Raw genomic sequence first — 16,032 nt, forward strand, 5'->3', positions numbered from 1 at the left:
ACCCTCAAACCCAAATTCATCAGGCTTTACTGACATGGCCAGTTATATCAACCGTTTCAGAAGAGATCAGAAATCCATGCCAGTAAAACAATGCAAAGCAGGACCTTATCCAGCAACAGTGCCTCGTCCAACAGCGGGTCTTTTCCTGTTTGCAGATGAACTGGGTTCGGATCTGACCTCAGATCAGCTGAAAAGGTCACCGGAAATGGTTTTGGAAAAACGTACATTTCCGAGAATCTGAGTCTTCAAGGATTTGTGTGCGTCCGCTTGCGTACTCTGCTTTTTTCCGTTCGTGATTTATCTTTTCTTGGGTCGCGCTTGCCAATTTCTTATTGTAATTTTGTGATGTGTCACTTATCACGCATGCGCTTAGCATTTGCATGGTGAAACATGGTGAGTCACTGTGGCCAGGGTTTGTCCTGCCTCAGTGTCAGTGAACTGGAGCTGAAGTCGAATGCAGAAACAGCTTGCGGCCTTGTTCTGGCTGTCTCTCCCTCGGAAACTTAGGAAAGCCGACTGTCTCTCTATCTCATATCTCCTACTCTTATACTGTCCTACTTCTTTCAGTTTCTTCTGTCCCTTCCTGTCTCTGTCCCCTCTCAATCTATTAGCTTACTGTACCCAGTTGCCTGGGGGTGCTGCTTTTTAGGGATGATGCATACAGTTTGTTCAATGTTCACATAATTATTTCATTATTTTATAAATTTGTATGATTTTTTTACAGGCAGGATTGAGGCTATTGCAGAAAAATAATCTGAAGGGCTAGTCAGGGCCTTTTCTTCTTTTAAAATCTATGTGGTTATCCTATTTATGGAATATTTTGTTTCCTCAAGAATCTGATTGCATGGTTTTACAAGTGCATGCATGACACATTCATTAGCAATATATAACATGTCTGTAAATTGTTCACAGCTGCAGTTCTCATAGAATTACTTAAGACATGCTGTTCTCAGAATGTGACATCACACATGAGGTCACTTAAGGTCATGTTGACTAAGGTCAACCGTCTTACCAAAATTCATACACACAGTATATGCACTAGACACATATTTACACATCTACACATATTTTATATGTATTTATAAATAAATGATGATATGTTAGATTGCAGTAATAAAGGCATTCTGCATGCTTCATAAGGACTTTAGAGAAGCATGCCTGGCGTGAAGCGAGTAGCAGTGTGGCGCTTGAGGACCTGGGCGTGTAGGCCTGGTGACAGGTTCGTATCCCAAGTGGGGCCCTGCTGTTGTATCAATGAGTAAGTGTCATCATAACCTGATTTACTTAAATATCATATACAGTTGTAAAAATGGACTGTATGTAAAAATGTATGCTACTTATGTTCCCGTAGATCAGGAGAATATCTTTTTTGCATAGCATTCCATGTTAATGGCTGTAAATATCAAATGTGAGTAAGTTATTTGACCAAATAGCACACACAAGCATTAGGAATTTTGTAAGAAATGAAAACAGTCTTGTATCACAAGCAGGATTTGACTATTTTGACTACTTATTAAGCTCCAAGGATTATTCCCTTATGAAAAAATCACGTGAAATTTGCCTTTTCATATGTGAAAATCATCATTTCATATGTGAATTTAACATTTTCATATGTGAATTTAAATATTTTTAAAAATGTGAACTGGGCATTTGCACGTGTGATTGGCTTTTTTCTCATGTGACTGAAAATGATTTTAAAAAATGTCATAGGACGTGAAATTTGCATTCATACTTTTTCAGTTGTGAACCACAACTTCTGCATGTGAAAAAAAAACATGTATCGCATAGGTTACCTTTTTCTGCTCTTATACGTGGGATTACATTAATAGTTTGTACTCTTAACATAATAAGGTGTTCACGTGTTTTTTGAACATGTGATTTTTTCATGTGATTTTTTTTGTACGGGTTTCAACCTGGTCAGTTTTTGAGGTCGACTCTCTAGCCATAGCAGAGCTCATGGGAGCCGTGAAAGCATGGAGACCTGCTGCAGGTCGGGTGGGAGGTTTGTGTGTGTGTCATGTGATGAGCAGGACAGTACACAACAGCTCACGTTACTCAGGAGCCGAATCTTTGCCTTATTGAGGAGAGCGTGTTGCCATGGTGTCCACTGCAAATAGGCCAGAAGATGTTATCTGTTTCAAGTGGTACCATAAGAGCTCAGTAAACACTACAACATGTACGACCGAAAAGAAAATTGTTACTAAAATACCTTAAATGGAAGACTTGCTTGTTTACTGTTTGTGTGCTATTTCTGATGTGTTAAAGTCATTAGCAGGTCTCTCTTGTAAAAGAGATGCTTTTACTTCAAAGGAACAGCATGGCTAAGCAGAGGTAAAAAAAAATGTGGGTTTATGGTTACACCTAATGATCCATTATAGCCCCATCTTGTCCATCTATGCTATCATAACCTGAAGAGAGACGAACTCAAAAAAGCATGTTTTTGGATGATGATTTTTTAATCACTGCAGATTTTATTTACCTTTATCGGTTCAGTTCTGCTGCTTCTGTTCACTCCACAGTCCCTGGAGTACCATTCATGGGCTACAGGAAGAGGATCAAAAGTACTCCGTTAGCCAGAAGAATCTCCATTGTTTGATGACTGAATACTTCCTTCCCAACAGCCAGTTATGGGCCAATCTGCAGTGCTGTTGTAAAGACTGACATGGTCAGAATTTGCTACCAGCACGTGGGTTTGCACAAGCATGATTTTTTTTTCAATTAAGTTTTCTTTGGTCGAGCCAGTTTTTATTTGCCTTACAAATGGACGTGTCTCCAGTTTCGGGATTGTGGTGGTGCTTTGTGTAAAAAAAATATATTGTAAACACCTTTTAAATTGCAAAGAAATTTGAAGAATCAAGGGAGCGATTTTTTGTACTTAAGAACAAAGGGAATGTGATGCGTGTTGGATGACATCACATTGGTAAGAACAATTTTTTTTTGTGACATGCAATCTGAAGCATAATGGTGCCAGTTTGTGGATTAATTTTCTCAGCAATGAGTGGAGAATAAAGCCAAGATTTCTTTATTGCGTTTGTATAGTGACTCACAAGTATGTAGTTTCAGTCAGGTGTTTATAGCTATTTCAATAGACCTATGTTTATGGTTCTGAGTTCCTTCTGAGAATTAACCCTGGCACAAACTTCCTTATTTCCTTATTTCCTATTATCCTATTTCCTTATTCTGCCATTCATGGTAAGAGAGAGGGTGATTGTGATACTGCAGTCTTTCAAAGAAATTTTCACTTTTTTCAGTCATCATGGAAAATACCACAGCTAACCATAACCTTAATCAGATATACTCTAATTTACCTCAGTCCTACCCAAACATAAGCGCCATAACTCAATTTGTAGACCAGCATAAGACCATTAACCTATACCAAACATACTTCATACTTTACCTTACTCAAAATGGCATCACTAATCTAAGCTTTATTCAGACATATCTAATCTAGTTCTAAAATGGCAGTTTGTTGTAACATACCTGATTTATACTAATGTTGATCCTACTCAAACATACCCTCATCAACATGAACCCTACTCATGTAATACCTGAACTAAGCAACACCCTTGGGGGATTGGTACATCATGCGAGCTATCATTGACATCAGGCTGTTTTGTAATCTTCTTTCTTTTTATTTTGAAAGGAATGATTGGTTGCGAGTATGTATTGAGGCACATCGAGGTGCGTTTCATGCACATGATTGGGTCATTTTCAACAAAGATTTTCTTTTGCACAAGGCTTGACACAGACTACTGTGGATGAGATTGCTGACTTGGTGTTCAGGAGGAGTAGACCATGCAGGCCTGTGAACCTGGGGGGAATGGAATTTATGTTGCTCATATCTGACTGTGGCAAAGCACTGGACTCCGATTCCTCCAGCAGACCTTAAAAAGTAGATAAACAGGGTGATAAACAGTGCCAGAGAAAAAGAGGAGTTGCTGGTTCTGAATCTATAGAAGAAAAAATACCATTGTGTAACAAGGTTGTACCTGTGCTCAAGGGGGCAATCGTAACCCCCCATCTCCCCCCCCCCCCCCACACTGTGTTATGCCCCTTTCTGCTCGTGCACCCCTATTTGATCTAAATCAGTCATGATATGTTGACATTTTTGCCAACCAACCATCAGACCCCAATATGTGGATTTTACCTCCCTTTCCTTTGATCACAGGGGGCTTAACTCCTCCAGCTACCCTTCTGCAGACTACAGCTGAGCTCACATACAGTGGAGTTGGAGGAAGACCTTTCATCATATGTTTCTTGTAACATGCAGCCCGCAGGCACACATTTGACCAGTGGGGCTTGGTGAATAGAAAGGACTTGCAGACTTCTGAACCCGGCAAAGCATTCAGCAATTGTGCGGCACCCTGTGGTGCTACTGGCCACAGTCTGAACTGGCATGGTTCCAGTTTGATCCGGGACTGGAATTGCTCATTCTTATTTTTCTTTATTAAATGCTCCCCCCTCCCCAGAGATCTGAAACTGGACAACATCCTGCTGGATGCAGACGGTCACTGCAAGCTAGCCGACTTTGGGATGTGTAAGGAGGGCATCCTAAACGGGGTCACCACTACCACCTTCTGCGGGACTCCTGATTACATTGCCCCTGAGGTATACCTTACAGTTATTATTATTATTATTATTATTATTATTATTTTTATTTTTATTTTTATTTTTATTTTTATTATCATCATCCGTTTTAGGAAGTACCACAAATTTATCAACTAGCCAGTAGACAAGACTTGATCGAACAGAAATGCAGTCTAGTAGGATCTAGTAGGGTCTCAGTAAAATAGCACAGGAAAACCACACTTAGGCAGACTCCTGGGTAAAGGAACAGCTGCTCTCTTGATCTCCTGTCCCAGATCCTTCAGGAGCTGGAGTACGGCCCTTCGGTGGACTGGTGGGCCCTGGGGGTGCTGATGTACGAGATGATGGCTGGCCAGCCGCCATTTGAAGCGGACAACGAGGACGACCTGTTCGAGTCCATCCTGCACGACGACGTGCTCTACCCCGTGTGGCTCAGCAAGGAGGCCGTCAGCATTCTTAGAGCAGTCAGTCTCTCTCTGTCCCTGTTTCGCCCTCTCCTGCTTGTGCTCTGACTGTGTGTGCATGTGTTTCTGTGTGTGTGCGTGTGTGTGCGTGCATGTGTGTGTGTATGTGTTAGTGTGTGTGCGCATGTGAGTGTGCATATGTGTGTGTGTGTGTGTGTGTGCATTTAGGGATGGGCAGTATTTCAAATATATATACATGTATATTGCAAATATTGTATATACAATACTCACCTCTCACCTCGTTTTTTGTATGATTTATCCCTGGACCCACTGCAAAGCTATCTGTACCTCCAACATTTTGATTGTAGTTTATAAATATTCAGTACTCATAATGTCTTAGCAGATATTTAGATAGAGAGATGAAGAAGTACTGGATAAATTGCATAACCTAAAGACAAATAAGGCCGCGGGCCCTGATGGCATATACCCAAGAGTTCTCAGAAAGTTGGGTGAGATCATCTTTAAACCACTGCCAGGTATTTTTAGACAGTCTTTAGAAACTGGAGTAATACCTGAGGACTGGAAGCAAGGTAATGCCTGTATATAAGAAAGGAGACTGTACTGATCCAGGAAACTACTGGCCTGTCAGTTTAACTTGCATCACTTGTATAATACCGGAATATATCATTAGGGACAAGTTAGAAGTGTTTATTGAAAAAAACAACATTTTATAAGGTACCTAAGAGACTTGTTAGCAAAATGAAGACAGTTGGAATTACAGGAAGTATTTCATAGTGGATTCGGAACTGGCTACACAGTAGAACACAGAGTAGTAGGAAGAATATTATCTGTGCAGTCCGGCAAGTGTGGTGTTGGACTACTGCTGTTCCTCATTTCTATCAATCATCTTGGCAGGGGCATAGAAAGTACATTAGTCAAATTTGCGGATGATACAAAACTGGGTGGCCCAGCTAATAGATTGCAATCCACTAAGGTAATCCAAGAATATTTAAACAAAATCCAGAAGTGGGCGGAATATCCAAATGTAAAGTTCTGCATGTGGGAAATAAAACATTGGGCAGGATTACTTTATGGGAAAATTTGAATTTGCTCAATTTGAAAAAGACATGGGAGTAATGGCTGATCAAAGCCTTTCAGGTTCTATGCACTGTGCTGTAGCAGGAAAAAATTATAAATAGTAATAAAGTATAAATTCAAGGAAGTTTTCTACAAGAAAAATATAGAGGCTCTGGAAAAGGTTCAAAGAAGGGCAACCAGATTGATTCCTGGTATGAAAGATGAAAGCTATGAGGAAAGACTTAAGATGCTTAATCTCTTCAAGCTTAGTAAAAGGAGACAGAGGGATGATTTGATTGAGGCTTTTAAATTCATAAAGAGGATTAACAAAGTGAACTACAAGAGATTTTTAAGGTTCAGTTCTGTTAGTAGAATGAGGGGGCAAAAATGGAAATTAGCAAAAGATAAATTCCTTACAGACATTAGGAAGAATTTTTTCACACCGATAGTCAATGTGTGGAATAGCCTGTCAGATCACGTAGTAGAGGCAGAAACTCTGGGGATTTTCAAGACCAGGCTTGATGGTGTTAGATACTATCTAGTCTGTAGGTAATCAGAGTACTAGGTACAATTTAGTCTGGAAAATGGCAAGCATTGATGGGCTGAATGGCCTATTCTCGTCATTATGTTATGTTATGCACAGGCGTTTAGTATCCATGTTCACAGGACCCACCCAGAGGATCAGGTCTGATATTTCACTCCAGCTCGCTTCCGGCCTGCACGAGCAGCAGGCCAGCGTGTCCATACTGTGCATACTGCTATGCTGCTGTGTGCTGGAAAAACAAACCTCATTGTGCATGCTGACTTATTTTTAAAGTGACTTCAGTGATGCAGACAGTTCTCAGGTTACCAGGGGAGATATTTTGACACGCCTGTAGTTATCCCATGTACATGTAAGAAGGTGTGCTGGCGGAACAGGGCAGGGAGGGACGGGGCACTGTCATGAACTTCGATAGCATATGGATGGATTAGCGTCTCCCTCAAATCAATTAATGTATTAATGTTTTGGCTCTCATCAGTTATCTTGGCTCAATCAGCTAATTATTAGCCCTATACACCAGTGCTGGTTCACTGATGGATTTGATCGCTCTTCTTGGTTTTGTCTCACTCACTTTTCTCCTTTGCTCTTCAGTTCATGACGAAAACTCCTCACAAGCGCCTGGGCTGTGTGCTGTCGCAGGGTGGGGAAGAGGCCATAAGGACCCACCCCTTTTTCAGAGAGATTGACTGGGTCCTGCTGGAGCAGAGAAAGATCAAGCCCCCGTTTAAACCTCGAATCGTGAGTGTCCCACGCACACACGCGTGCACATGTTGAAGCTCTCATACTCAAACATTCACACACATTCTCTCTCTCTCTCTCTCTCTCTTTCTCTCTCTCCCTCTCTGTCTCAGACACACACACATGCGTACACGCATACACACACACACATACACACACTCCTGATTAGGCTCATGCCGGAGTTCAGCCAGAGCATTGGCAAATGCTAGTGCTAAAACCATTGTTCTGTGTGCAAAATTCCATCAAGGCAAGTGTTTTTTTGTGAAAAGTGGTATCGTGATCTGACCAAGCCCCACAAGTTCATTTGAGACTGTAATTACTTATACCTGTTTTTTTCGTCATTTCTTTAATGCACCAATTGTGCGAATTGGAATCGTATCAATTCCATATTCTATATAGCCAGATATATATGCAACATTTTTATGAAGCTGAATTTCATTTTTACATGCATGGTTCTGGTACATAACTGGGAATGGACATTTTAAAGCAACATCAAGTCACGCTAGTGTTACTTGAGAGTGTTACTCTCTATCGACTCCCCATTAATCAGCACATGGCAACTGTTCACCATATCAGTTTGTAGGGTAGATGGTGTTGACATATATGTGGCTTGTAGAACACGTGCCTGATTAAATCTCCAAGAATAGTCAATATGACCAGTTTGACCAATGGTCTCCTTTCTCCACAGAAAACCAAGCGAGATGTGAACAACTTCGACCAGGACTTCACCCGTGAGGAGCCAGTGCTCACGCCCGTGGAGGATGCCATCATCAAGCAGATCAACCAGGACGAATTCAAGGGCTTCTCTTACTTTGGGGAGGAGCGTCTGTCCTAAACCCTCACCTCAGACCTCGCCCCCCATGCTGAACTCATGGAAACATCCTAACTCCAGAATCAACCGCAGAACCAACCAACCCTCGTCGTGACCACTTCAGCCAACCACCCGTGGCTGTATCATTTATCTAGATATTAGCTATATTTTGCTCATTAGTTGTTGCTGTTCATTGTTTTATTTATATATATATTTATTTATTTATTTATTTAGGGGTCTAAATAAAAAAAAAACCTTTTTGCCTTTTCTTTTCATATTTGATATACTGTGTCATTTTCATGTTCATACAGGAGATCTTAAAAAGTTAGTTCCTGTAGGGGACAAGTCCACTTGGCCAGTTTGGTTCTGTTGGTCCAGTTGAACTGCCAGCCCTGGCTGGTTGAGCGGTATGTCTCTCCCCACATCACATCCACCTGTCCAATGGGTCCTCAGTAGGTATAATTACGCCATCAGTGGGAGGCGCTAATCTCATATTGGGCATGACTAAGAGGTCTGCGAGAGTGGGTGTTGTCTTTGCATGGACTAAAAAGATATTTATGCACCTTTGCTTGGAATACAGTATTCTCTTCGTCCACAAATTTCTTTACCTCTTCCAAGAGTACTCTTCCAATGTTTGTATTTTATAAAATATATTCAAAGAGCTAAAAACACACAAATATAACAGTAAGAATGTCTTGCAGGCACAAAATGGGAGGTTTCTCCCCTGCAATGCACTACCTTAACCAAATTAACAGTAACCATGATTGTAAACAACATAACCTTTAATAGGTTACTATATACAAAAAAGATAATGCAGGGTGTTCTGAAATGGATGCAAATTAATTCTATAGCTGAAGGCCTTTTTGTGTTTTGGGGTGACTTTTGTGGACCAACATTCCACTGTAGATAAGTGCATGGTGTTACTTGAGTTTTGGTGTGTTTTGCACTGCAGGGTGTGTTAGTGTATGCATGTTCATGTTGTGTGTTGGTGTGCGCATGAATTTAAATGAGTGCGTGTGTGTGTGTGGAAATGCCCATTGGAAATGGCAATTTATTGATTCCATTTTTATTCTTTTTTTTTTTTTTGGTAATGTTTTTTGTGTTCTTGGAGTTTGTTTTTTAATGAATACTTTTACTGGATTGTCATACTGAAGAGTCTGTCTATCACAAGATTCACCACCATTGGGAGGCAAGGCAGCTCCTAAAAATAATAAGAGAATGAGGTGCCATGGAGCAAAAAAGGGTGGAGGCATAGCCTTTTGCTGTATGCGATGTGTGACTCTCTGATTTCAACCAATCATTGTGGTTTGCTGAGGTGAGCAATACATTTTGATTGGTTCAGACAAGCCAGTGATTTACAGCTCTTTATAGCTCCACTCATGGGGTTCATGAAATCTCACGCTTCCTATCACTACCGAAACTCAGTGTGCGGAGCTCAGTATGTATATAATTGTATTGCAAGTCTGTGAAGTTCATGGGAAAGACAGGTGTCAGCAACTGCATGGTCAATATATTCATTTTATTCTGTATAACTGCATGGAGAAGGATAAGGAATGATCTTTGTGCAATATAGTGTATGTGTTGTTTTATTTGGGGTTTTTCCTCTTTTTGTTTTATGTTGTCTTTTGTTTTATGACACCAGACCTCCCTTGTTTTGCTATTGCGTTGTTAATATTTATGATTCTATGCCTGTATGAAGCTCCTGTGTCATATTCAGTCTGCTGTTTCCGAATCTCGCCCCGGTTTGCTGTGGTTCTCTGTACAGCTCATGTGACCTATTCAGCACTTCCCTTAGTACAGCATATTCAACCAGTACCATGTACTCCCTCCTTATATAACACACTTCCTGATACAACACACTCTCTTATACAACAAACTCCCTAATGGAACACACTTCCTGATACACCACACTCACTTATACAACACACTCCCTAATGCAACACACTCTCTTATACAACACACTCCCTAATGTAACACACTTCCTGATACAACACACTCACTTATACAACACACTCCCTAATGCAACACACTTCCTGATACAACACACTCCCTTGTACAACACAGTCTGATATAGCACACTCCCTGATACAATACGCTTTCTGATACAACACATTAACCCTGTGTTCTCCCAAGTATCCTGCCCATACCTGTAATAACACACTCACCGAATATAGATTTCATATCTCATGTACACATAATACACATACACGAATAACCTGAGTTATACATATGCAGGAAACCTGAGTGTTATATGTATTAAAAATAAATATCAATCTTATACAGTTAAACCACATACATTGTAGTGCCGCTTTTATTTTTAGTTTTCGGTTACTCTCCCCACCCCCCCCAAAAAAAAAAAAAGTAGAAATGACATCACTTAATCATTCTGAATGTGAATATGAATGTGTACTTAACCAAGTAGAAGGTGCAGTTTCAGCATGTTATTTTATGATATACAGTTCATTGTGTCAGGGCAACCATTGCAGTGTGAGTAATCTTACAGGTGAGATTCAGGTTGGCAGAAACAGGTTCACCTGGTTGGGTCTCACCAGAATTGCACAATTATGTGATTTTTATTTTTGTTTTTTGCTTGGTGAATTTCATTGGGACCAGAAAATTGTTAATAACTGGAATGCCTTGCTAGGTCATGCAATAGACACAGAGAGCCTTTGACAATTTGAGACCAGGCAGGATGCAACACTGAATACCTTCTCTGGGTAGCAGCCAAAATGACGGGCCTAGATGAGCTGAATTACCCGTTCTCCTCATCAAACGTGAGCCTCACTGATTCTGACATTATGTAATTGTTCTCTGACAACAACAGGAAATTATACATGTTGTGCAATTCTCCAATGGGAAGTATCGTATAAGCAAAGCTAACAGCTAACCAGAGCTGTTCTTCCCATAGAGGAAAGGCCCTCCCCCATACGCAAGGGTACTAGTGGGGGTTGAGCAAGTCTGTAGCTGTCCATACACACATACATTTCCACAGCCCCCCCCCACCCAAACAAACCATTAAGCTACCCCACTCTACCCCACCATTCTACCTCATCTACCAGTGTAATGGCACCAGCGATGTGCATGCTGAATGTGTAGGGGATGAGAGAAATCAAGGGGGGGGTTTCATTACAGGAAGGGACGGGGGGGATATAGTTATGACATTACAGACTGCTTAATGAAACTGACTACAATGCCAGTCATTCAGACATATACTGGATGTGGGGGTTCAGCTGGGAGGGTGGAGGAGTGGTGTTAGGGGAAGGCATCATACAGGCTTCTTAATTAAAATTGACTGCAAGCCAGTCACTCGATGTTGTGAATCACACAGGAAGCTTTGTCGTAACTGTCAACTACAGTTTGTTTGTATCTATCATTCCATTATGGCCGTGTGCTGGCCTTTGACGTGTGCACTGTCTGTGCTGTGGGTTTGTCTGTGTTGCTGTGAGTGTTGAGCCTATTGCAAAGGCCCTGATCTCCTTTCTACCCCGTCAACCTTTTCTCTGCTCCATGCCAAATCGTATCTCTGTCTTCTTTCTGCTTCCATTTTGTTTTTTATTTAGATTTGTAAATGAAACTGTAAAGTCATTCAAGCATTTAAATAAGTAAATAAATGTCAGACTTACCTCTTGAATTAAAATAGTGTTAAAATGTGTCCTGCAGAATATGAAACATATATATATATATATATATGGCATTAAAATACAGATATGAAATATGTATATTATAGTACTGTATGTGTGTATGTACATCCAGTATGCAATAGTTTCTGTATTGTGAAGCTTTCTATGTACAGAAAAAATATTTCCTAATGGGGTGTATAAATTGAATCTCATTACAAGCAGTCATTTAACTGTGCCAAATGTACTGTATTCAGAATGATGTGAATGTGGAGTGTCTGTTTTTGAATCTATTAAAATATGTCCAAGCGTGTTGATGTGTTTGTACAGTGCCTGTGACTAAGAAACAGCAATAATGGGGAATAGACATGTGTAGGGGGTGAGGCGTGGGTCCTGGTTTACAGGTAGCGACCACTGCCCACTGCTCTCAGACATGGTTGTATCACACAGCAAAGCTTTGTAAGCATGATATTATTCTATGCATCAATGCATAGAATAATATCATGCATCAATGACACATGAAATATAGGTATGCTGGTAGCTGGTCATTGCAAATGATTTTTTTTTTTTGCCCCTTGGCTGTTTTCGTTTATTTGCGTTGGGTAAAAGCTTAAGAATGCATGCTTTATTGTATCTTGCCCTAAATTATGGCTGTTAGTATATAATTTTATGCTTACAGGTCCCATATCCCCATTTCAGCTATGAAATGGGGATATGGGACCTGTAACCTGCACTCCGAGAAGGGTCTGTTTGCAGACTGCAAAAAGCGGCTAGAGGTGTAGGAGGTGTAACTTGTAGCAGGAGGCGTACTTGGTGGCCAACACGGCCAGTCAGTCAATTTTACAGTGTTCATAATGTGGCTGGGATGATGGGCGAGGCCGGGCGTCGGTGGTGGGGAGCAGCAGGTGGCGACGGATGTGGGCAGGGTGGCGGCAATGACGAAGGAGGGGCTGGACCGCAGTGATGGGGGAGGCCAGACGACAGCACTCTCAAAGATTGGGGCAAGAGCACCACTGGCAGCGTGGGGAACAAAGTAGAAATGATGATTAGGGAATTTGCAATAAATAACAATTGGGGCCCTGCCAGGAATAATCTGTGGCTGCACAGCTTCTAGGAAAGAATAAAACTTGTCAATTAGTACTTGTCAGTCTTTTTATAATGCATCATAGTGTGGGGAATTTAATACCATAATAGATAATGCACCCCCTTACAAAAAATAAATAAAAAAATAAAAATAGTAGGCTACAGGTCTAAATTTAAGTATCGGCCAACTAGTCTGACTTTGATGACTTTGGGCCTAAATTGGCCCACTTTTTAGTTAATAAAACTCAAATGTAACTTAAGCATGCAGTGAGCCCTCATGGTTCACTGCTAGATCAGTATTTTAGTACCATTTTATGTAGCCTACTTGAGTATCCTTAACGTACTACAAGTTGCAAAAAAAGTTCAGTATAAATGTGCTTTTAAAACATTGTAGGGTCCATCTTGTAAAAGTTCCCTTCAGCCTAAAATTGGTCATTCAAGCAGTATCATATGATATCACGAAAGACACCCCAGTACCACTCAATCATAAAATTCAGGGGCCAGTCCATCGTTAATACATAAAATACTGAAGTGAGCCTCAGCCGTGTTTTTGGGTCACTGATACAGACCGCACAAAGATGTTATCTTTGAGAAATCATTGAAAATGCATAATAATATGATGACATCTTATTCCTGAATTCTCCTCCTCAGTCAGTGAGAATTTGATAGGTATTCATTAGGCGAGGTATAGGTTCATTTGGGAGTGCAGAATAAACCGGATAACGTAAGCATTGGTTTGATGTTCAAACCGGGACATGGCTCCTTATCTGAAAAGTGTTTTTTTATTAACTATTAATGAATTAATGTGTCAATACAAACATTCAAATGTATTATTTGCTTCTTCCAGCTTCATGTTGCTGTTTTCCAGGAACATAATTTGCCTGGGCCCATTTGTGTAGGCCCAAACAAATATAAACGCCAACTTTAAAGCAGGGTGAGAGAGTACACTTGGCTGGTGCCACACCCTGCTGTTGGTGAAGGTAACATGATGGTAATTGTCAAAATAATGACTAAAAAACAGTAACATGAAGCAAGAAGACGCAAATAATACATTTGAATGTTTGTATTCACACATGAATGCATTACTATTTAATCAAAAAGACGCTTTTCACATAAGGAGTCTTGTTGTGTAAGAATAAATTATTTGAAGTCTCACTGACTGAGGAGTGGAATTCAGGAATAAGGTGCTGTCCTATTATTATGCATTTTCAATGATTTCTCAATAATGACATCTTTGTAAATGGCATATTGCTATCTTGAGACACAATCTGTATTTACATCATATTCCTCAGTGATAGTAAGCTTTTCATTTGTAAATTAATTGACATACTATTTTATTGTGAACACTGTCATACGAAAAACAAAAAGTATGTGTAGTTTGTAATGTTGATTTCTCTTTGTTTGCAGGGTATAAAATGTATAAATGCCACCAAATGCCTGTAACTTCATAGTTACTTCTCGAATAAAATATTTTTTTGTGCAATGTGTAGTCAGATGCAAACACATTTCACAGGGTGGGCTCAAACACATGAAAACGTGCGGGTGTCAGCACGTGATTTCACCATCCTCTAAGCACGATTGTGTTTCAGCAGTTTATGTTGTAACAAGTTACGTTAGTTTATTGGGTTTCACTCCAGCATGTAGTTCCCTAGAGACTAAATACTCTTTATTTACAACTACTCTACAAAGCATACCCATAATTAAGAACATGGTTAAAACTGCTGATATGTTTCAGCTAAATAGGCTGTGCAGATCACAATGTTAAATCATACAAACCTTCTGTGTTCAGCTTGAATTTTGACATAATTATATAATACCAACAAAATATGCCCTTATGCACCCATGTGAGTTAGATAAAAGCACATTAGAGCAATTTGATCTCCTACATCTCCTGAACTAAACTGAGTAAATAATCTGTCATTTTGAATGTTGTTTATTGGTCAACACTCCAGATATATACTGGTTGGACAAATTGATAGATACGTAGTAAACAAGGCCACCAACAGCCAGTCAGTTTTTGGCATTGTTTGGGCAGCTCTAGTCCAGTTTAGTACATATGTGGAGCTGCTAGAGATGTACCAGTGTAAAATATAAAATGAGAAAATTATAATTGTAGGTGCTGTAGTGACCCCTCAAACTCAAAAATACTGTGTATACTACTTGAATTTGCTGTGTGAAATGTGTGGAAAGGGCAAGTTGGACCATGCACATAGCCTATGTGGAACCTGAGGCCCAATAATACAGAGTTACTGTTAGATGAGCTGGTAGAACCCAAATTAGTCTATTTCTCTGTACTTACAACAGAACCTATGCATTCTACTTTTTGACATCCTAGACCCTGGACAAGCTGGCTCATCAAGCTCTGGCTGTCTTGCTCCTGACGAACCAGCCGTTTCCTGATGCTGTCCGTTTGTAGTGAGCTGACCAACCTCTTTGCTTTGCACTGGTGCTGCCAAATGTCTCTTGGCTTTCCTGACTCCTTCCATTCTACAACCCATTCCCTCTCTGCCATTCCATTAGGCGTTTATTCTCATGGTTTTCTCTTTCTTTGTTTTTAGTCTTTTTATTCTATTTCCAGTGTGTGTTCCAACTGCAGTAAAATGCATGTTGCAGACTTGAAACAGAAACAATGAAGTTACTTCAGTTATCTTGAGAATAAAATGAGTGCTGCCATAACCTATTCATTACAGTGGAAGGGTGATGATAGAGTTGTTAGCCTACATTCACAGGCAACATAACAGAAACACTGCATGAAACAGGCAATTAATGTATAGTGGTCAGTGCCCAAAATCTGTCTCTCTCTGTTGCCTTTTCACCACAATGTTGCCAATAAAAATGTTGCCCAGTGTATCAGCCAAAGGCTTTAATGATACTTTGCCAAGACATTATCCCATGCATAGTCTAAGAGCTACACATTCTTGCAAAAGCCTGTAAGTTATATGCGTAATTAGGCTAGTGACTGGGCTGTATCTACCTGATGGTTGACAAAAGTAGCCTACTTACAAACTCTGTAGAAGGGAATAAATATGTGAGACAGACTCCAAATAATCAAATACCAGAACATGGATATGAATGAAAATGAACAAATTTAGCCATCACATTTAGCTACATTCCATGCATGGAATCTAGGCTATGCGAGCTGGGGAGGCAGGATAGGTGCATATAGGTGACACG

The 16,032-nt window shown here is 40.3% G+C and overlaps 1 protein-coding gene across 1 annotated transcript in view; it reads left to right on the forward strand.

Annotated features, from left to right (window-relative positions):
* The window catches only part of LOC135247527 (protein kinase C epsilon type-like), a 52,920-nt gene extending 40,832 nt beyond the window's left edge, over nt 1-12,088 (forward strand). The window contains exons 13-16 of the mRNA XM_064321067.1: nt 4,470-4,608; nt 4,863-5,051; nt 7,201-7,347; nt 8,036-12,088. Coding sequence (XP_064177137.1) covers nt 4,470-4,608; nt 4,863-5,051; nt 7,201-7,347; nt 8,036-8,182 — 622 coding nt within the window. The 3' untranslated portion in view covers nt 8,183-12,088. The remainder of the gene's footprint in view (nt 1-4,469; nt 4,609-4,862; nt 5,052-7,200; nt 7,348-8,035) is intronic.
* The last annotated feature ends 3,944 nt before the right edge of the window (nt 12,089-16,032 follow it).

The sequence above is a fragment of the Anguilla rostrata genome, chromosome 2 (genome assembly GCF_018555375.3).
Source record: "Anguilla rostrata isolate EN2019 chromosome 2, ASM1855537v3, whole genome shotgun sequence".
Taxonomy (NCBI): Eukaryota; Metazoa; Chordata; class Actinopteri; order Anguilliformes; family Anguillidae; genus Anguilla; species Anguilla rostrata.